General features: G+C 37.9%; 1 protein-coding gene across 1 annotated transcript; it reads right to left on the bottom strand.

Annotated features, from left to right (window-relative positions):
- Nucleotides 1-1,731: 1,731 nt before the first annotated feature.
- THNSL1 (threonine synthase-like 1 (S. cerevisiae)) lies at nucleotides 1,732-4,108 on the bottom strand. The gene has a single exon (XM_010582096.1). It carries the CDS (start codon nucleotides 4,027-4,029, stop codon nucleotides 1,807-1,809), a length of 2,223 nt encoding a protein of 740 aa, XP_010580398.1. The 5' UTR covers nucleotides 4,030-4,108; the 3' UTR covers nucleotides 1,732-1,806.
- Between the last annotated feature and the right edge of the window lie 2,734 nt (nucleotides 4,109-6,842).

Genomic DNA, 6,842 nt, shown 5'->3' with positions numbered 1-6,842 from the left:
AAATAAAAAAATTATTTTCCAAAGTTACTGCAGAAATAGTGAAGAAGGACTGAGCAGAGAAAAGAACTAGAAAGGTCCTAAAAAGGCATCCAAGAAGGGCAGAATCTAGAAAGCTACCGTGTCACACCTTTGTTATCAGCTACATTTCATTTTATTGTATAATGTATTCACTGTGGCAAATGCACATCATGCTTGGGTCTTTTACCTCACACTGGAAGAAATGACAATTCTTTAAAATAGTTTGTTAGATGGTGTCTTCTTCACCTCTGATGTGGCAAAAGTACAAGCAGACACACAGAGTAAGCTGGCAGATACGGCAACAGTTCAAAGCCCCAAATGAGTCCTGACATTTAGGAGATGTTGCCTCTTGAAGAGACAAAAAAATGTTAGCAATTACCACCTTTCTTGCCAATACTTTCCCTATTTGAATCCTGGTGGGAAGCACAACCTCCCATAGCTATAGGTCCTCACATCTGATGACTCTTAGCTCTTTATCTGTAACTGCATGCCATTCAAAACTTATCAATAATTCATTTTACCACTTCTCTTAGTGTGAAATGTAGTTATATTTTACGTCCTTGCTAAATATAATCTACGGTTAGCAGAATACGTTTGTCCATAACCACATGATCTCCTAGGGCAACCTGCTCCATTTTTTTCTGACGCAAAAACCCAATAAAGAGCTGTCATTAGCAAAACCAGATTGCTAACATAGGTCTATTTTAGGTTACACAATGAATACCTCTGATGCCTATCACACTTTCCAGACACTGGAGTTCATCCTTCACTTTCCTTGATGAGATGCCAAGCACTTTGGGAAGCTTCTTTCTTATACCAATTCATGCAAAAAATAGAATGTCAAGGAAATTAATTTAAGTAGAATATGAAAACGGAAGTAATTAGAACAAGAAAGCTATATGACCTCAAAGATAAAAATTATATTCTAAAAACTCAGAATACAAGAAATAAATGCAAATAAATGGTGAAGTTTGGTTCTTATTTAAGGAGACTGCTGCTAATACTAGCAAATTTTCTATAGCATCAAAAAAGGATTCTAAAGTTGAAAGTTCAAATAGAAAAGATCTAGAAAAGAGACTACAACACACTGGAGGAAAAGTCACATCTCAAAAAAAATCTTAAAAATATTGAATTAAGTATTCTATTTTACACAGGAAAATATCTGGGAGGGAAAAAAGCATGAAAAACAAAATGACCAGATTTTTTTTACATAAACGCTGGCCTCACAATACATAAAAAAAATTACACAAGAAGGTAACATACCATCAAATTGGTACAGTTCAAGGACTAACAATACAAGTATACTTCAGTCTTTGTAGTGAAATCAACCCTCATTAGTAACATAGGAACATCATTACAATATCTTATTATGTTCTGGTGAAGTGAGTTAAAGTTTAACTAATCACCCACTGACCAAATGATCACATCATTCTTGCAACAAAACAAGAGCTATTAGTTTCAGAAAGGTCAGACTTCATTATCTTCCTCCTTCCATGAAGGATGCTTCAGGCTTGTACCAAGGAAAGCCAACAGTACTGGCGTCTCTACTATGCATGACCTGCAAAAAAGTATTCCAGTCTTTTATACTCTCAATTCACAACCTTTCACCACTACTAGAAACCTCACATGTGTTACTTACAAATACTGTTGAAAATTTGACAACTGAGTATAAAACTGTGGACACTATGCTGTGGACTGGACACAGGCCAGGTGAATCACGACTTTATTAAAACATGCAGCTTGTTAAGAAGGTATTGCAATTGACACAGTGGATGACTGATCAGTTGCTCAGAAAACTTTCATAAAATGATTTTGAATTAAGGTTTCTATATGGGACATCAGCATACTCATATCAGCAGCACAGACCTGGTGATCCTCATTCCCCTTCTTTTTTAGAGTCTCTAATAGGCCCCAGTGGACTGGAGGCAGAGGGCTGTAAGAACTCAGCAAGTGAAGCTGACTTAATGGATTCTGGTTTATTTCTGCAATCCTCAAGGCCCTCAAGATAGCAGGTGCAAACTTAGAATAATGAGCCGTAGACGAAATAATAATTGGGCAAGTTCTATCTTGTAATCGATCTGCAACTACTTTAGCAACAGCTGTGTGTGTATCCAAAATATATCCTGTAGTACTGTATACAGAGTGAATGGCAGCTAGACAGTCCTCCTCAGAGCACCATCCAGCCACCAAGTCCTGCTGAAGCTTTTCAAGTAAATCTTTCTGTAGCTGGAAGTGGCCCTGATTTTCCAGCTGGTTATATAATTGTGTCACCAGTTGTCCATCCTCATTAGTAATCAGGTGCAAGTACCGCTCAAGATTGGAGGACTTCAAAATATCTACTGCTGGTGAAAAAGTGGGAATCAATTTTCTTCCCCTCAAATCATAAACACCTGTTCTTATGAAGTCAGTCAAAACATTGTTTTCATTGGAAGCACAGATACATTTTCTAATAGGAATTCCCATCATTTTAGCATATAAAGCAGCTAATATGTTGCCAAAGTTTCCTGTAGGAATGCAAACATCTACAGGGCTTCCAAAAGGAATAATATCTTGATGAACAAGATCAAGGTATGCAGAGGCATGATAAATTACCTGAGGAAGCAGTCGTGCCCAGTTTATGGAGTTTGCTGCGGCTAAAGCTGTTCCATATTCTACTGTAAGAAAGCCAGTATAATCAGAATTAGTAAAGATTTGCTTTATAGCTGTCTGGCAAAAATCAAAATCAGATTTGACACCTACTGACCAGGCATTTTCTTTCTGACAGCCAATCATCTGTGATTTTTGAATTGGGCTTACTCCATCCTCAGGAAAAAAATTCATCACAGCAATTCTCTGTTTGTCAGTGTCATGGAGACGATTAAAGCCATCTAGGACTGCACTCCCTGTGTCACCAGAAGTAGCTACCAGAACCAAGTAATTGCAGCTTCTGGGAATGCAGTATGCAAATATATGTGGCACCATCTGTAATGCAAAATCTTTAAATGATGCTGTTGGTCCATGAAATAACTCAAGGAGAAACTGATTGCCTGCCAAATGCCTAACTGGGGCAATTTTAGAACAAGTAAAGTTTTCTCCATAAGCAGTTCCAATAATTTCTGCCAGCTTAGAAGCAGGAATATCAGAAGGATGTATGCATCTTTCTAGTATAACCTGGGCTCTTTCAATGTAAGTTGCTTCTATTAGGCTTTGCCATTCTCCAGCAGTGAATTTTGGAAGTCCTCTCTCAGGAACAAAGAGTCCTCCATCAGGGGCTAAGCCCTCAGTGACAACATCACTGAAATATTTATGAGAGTCTTTTTCCGTACTCCTTCCAGACCTACTAGACCTAGTTGAAATGAAAGTTTCCAGTTCCGAGTTTTGGTATCTCTTCACAGCATCAAGCACCTTTTCTGCTACAACCTCTGCTGCAATATCCCCTCCACAAAGAACACGGATGTCATACCACCTTTTGTAGAACTGCTTCCTAAACTGAAGTATGTCCTTGAGCGAAAAACCAGGAGACTGGCCCACGATGCGATCCACTTTCATTGATTTCAGCCTACTCATAATGACTGTTGTGGGCACATCCAGATATACAACTATTCCATTTTTCTTCACATGCTGCATGCCAGCAGCATGCATTGGATTGGACCCAGTAAGGGAAATGACACTTCCAGATGCTGAAAACTTCAACAGGGCTTTTCCTTCCTCCTCTAAAAATTGCTCATTACCAACATCCTGCAGTTTTTCCGACACACTCATATTCCAGGTTGTTTCAAGGACATCGTCATCTATATCTATGACGGGGCAATCTAGTTTCTGACCTACTATTCTCCCAATCGTTGTTTTCCCAGCACCCGGAGGTCCCATCAGGATAATATTTTTGTTTCCAACAAGAGAATGGCTTGAGAACCATGACTTCCATATCTGTGCAAACGCAGCAGGTCTTGAAAGCATCAGTTTTAAACACATGCTAGAAAGACTGTTTTGGGTTATTAGTCTTAAAGGCTGATACTGAACAACGTGAAACATCTTCTGCTGGGTTGTTTTGTTGTTTGTTTTTTTTTTTCAAGCCAACTTGACAATCCACTTAACTGCTTCAAAAAGAAAAAAAAACAAACAGTAATTAGTCCTTCAGCAAACATCTAGGAAAAAACCCCTAAAGGATATAAAATTCAGAACAACAATAATTCAAACATAAATGCAGTTATGACTTCATCAGTGCCAGGAAGACTCATTCCCCTCTCCTGCATAGTTCCAGTTGCTTCCACTAACAAATCCAACTTCAATCAGTCCATGTCCTCAGGGTAAATAAAGACATTCAACCCTAACACTACAATACTATTTGCAAATAATATTGTTTATAGGAATTCAAACCCAATTAGTTTTTCCTCTAGTAGACTTATTTTTAAGTACACATTTACAAATAATGAAGATTAAATTATCTTCTTGCAATCAAAATGTTAACAAAATATGCATTTATCCCACCTTCCAAGACACCTTTGATTTTTTATACTTTCTTTGTAAAAAAAAAAAATGCAAGACCCACTTAAATACACAGAAAACTCACAGACTTGTGCAACAGCAAGGCTGGAAGAGTTGCACCCAATTCTCTTCTGAAGGGATGGCAAACCAAGCAAGTGATTTGTGAAGAACTCCTATAATGGAATTGTTTTGAGTGTAGTTTGTGTAAAGCAAGAGAAAAAGAACATGTCATGAAGGCACTCTACCCTCAAAAAAAAAAATCACTAGGAAAGTTGCATCTACAACAAAGATTAAGCAAGAAGCTCTGAACGTTGTATTTTGTTTGCTTAGAGAAATCAACACCAGTATCAGCATAAATTGCAGCACATGATTTGTGCATGACATTTAGGGCAAAGGGGAAGAACTTTCAAAATCTCCATAAAGTGGCGGGGCAGGGGGTGGTGGCAGAGAAATCAGCAGAAATTTGCACAGAAAATCCCTACAGAGTCATTTTTCATTTTAGGTAGGCAAACAAGTATCACCTTGTTATTTTTAATTTTTCATTTTTCATGACTAAAAATGCTTAAAGAAAAGAAACACTTAACTTCCTTTTAGGAAATTAAATAAATTTTAGATGCAAAAATCCAATTCAGTGCTTGTTCATCAATTCTAAAAAAATAATATATATAAAATAAAAATATATATTTACAATATATATAAAATCAGCATTTTTTTAAATGATTACTTTTAGCTTCTATAGTATGCAATACAAAGAGACAGTTGACTAAGCTGCAAGTTATATTTTTTTTTCTCCTGGCACTGTAACACATAACCAAAATGGCAATCAGCAACTTCTGATAACTACATTTTAAAGACCCAAATCTAGCTGCTAGCACCCCAGCATTTGCTTTGCAATGTTTATTAAAATATTTTCGTTTATATACCAGCTATGTGTTTCCCCACATTAATCATGACAAACTAAATAGAACAATTAAAGGAATTCACTACAGACTAAGTTTCCAAATCCTTCAGTTGTTCAGTGCCTTTTCTCTAGACGCTCTCCAGTCCAGACAGCCTTTTATCACTGTGAAGAGCAGAAGGTGGCCTGGAACTGCAGCAGAAGGCAGGTAAGCACCCAGTGGCAACTGCACCATCTTTCAAAGACCTACTCGTGATTAATCCATGTTTACAGTGGTCACACCAGTCCTTTTAAAGACCCTGCTGTTCCCCGTCAGAGCGCATATCAAATGACTCCAGAGACACAGGTCACAAATTTCAAAAATGACACAGAAGCTCAAGTTTTGTAAGAGCAAACCACAAAAACAAAGACTCTTTGCTTCCAGGTGCTCCTTGCTCTAGATAGCCCTGTGTTCTTCAATCTGTCTTTTACACTCTACTTTCTTTACCAACTATTAGCATACTTACAAAGTCAAAGTACTTCTAATAATTTAAATCTTTGCATTTGCGCACTTCTGAGTGGAGAGATGAGCTTGCAAACAACAAGTCTCTGTGTTTGCATCCAGTGCTGTGACATGACGAACATGCTGTAATTACAAGGCACAGATCAGAGTAAAGATGGGCATATCATATTGTCCTGGTTTCAGCTGGGATAGAGTTAACTGTCTTCCTAGTAGCTGGTACAGTGCTATGTTTTGAGTTCAGTATGTGAAGAATGTTGATAACACTGATGTTTTCAGTTGTTGCTCAGTAGTGTTTAGACTACAGTCAAGGATTTTTCAGCTTCTCATGCCCAGCCAAGGCACCTGACCCAAACTGGCCAACATTGTATTCCATACCATGTGACGTCCCATCTAGTTTAGGAACTGGGAAGTGGAGGGGTGGGGATTCGCTGCTCGGGGACTGGCTGGGGGTCGGTCGGCGGGGGGGGAGCAATTGCCCTGCGCATCATTTGTACATTTCAATCCTTTTATTACTACTGTTGTCATTTTATTAGTGTTATCATTATCATTATTAGTTTCTTCTTTTCTGTTCTATTAAACCGTTCTTATCTCAACCCACGAGTTTTACTTCTTTTCCCGATTTTCTCCCCCATCCCACTGGATGGGGGGGGAGTGAGTGAGCGGCTGCGTGGTGCTTAGTTGCTAGCTGGGGTTAAACCATGACACATATTGTATTGTTTTTTCTCAATCCTTGTAAAGTATAAGGGAAACATCCTGCGCAGATGTAATTTTTTTGTAATAGTTATTAAAAAGAAAAAAAACAATCTGTGAAGAGTAGTTGTAATATTCAGTATCATTATAAAGCTGTACTGCAATAGTAATGCACTGTATGTACGTATTCACTATAGGGCCGGAAAGAGATCTTTGTATTAAACTGCCAGATGTAAATCAGTTATATTCAGGATTTTTAAAAAAGTTAGA

This window comes from Haliaeetus leucocephalus, unplaced genomic scaffold, assembly GCF_000737465.1.
Source record: "Haliaeetus leucocephalus isolate CR32 unplaced genomic scaffold, Haliaeetus_leucocephalus-4.0 Scaffold0, whole genome shotgun sequence".
Classification (NCBI taxonomy): Eukaryota; Metazoa; Chordata; class Aves; order Accipitriformes; family Accipitridae; genus Haliaeetus; species Haliaeetus leucocephalus.
Note: the sequence above shows the minus strand (reverse complement) of the source record. Positions and strands in the feature narration are given on the sequence as shown.

Bases quoted from the DNA above. Each gene is read 5' to 3' on its own strand.
- THNSL1 (XM_010582096.1), bottom strand. From the start codon at position 4,029: ATGTTTCACGTTGTTCAGTATCAGCCTTTAAGACTAATAACCCAAAAC.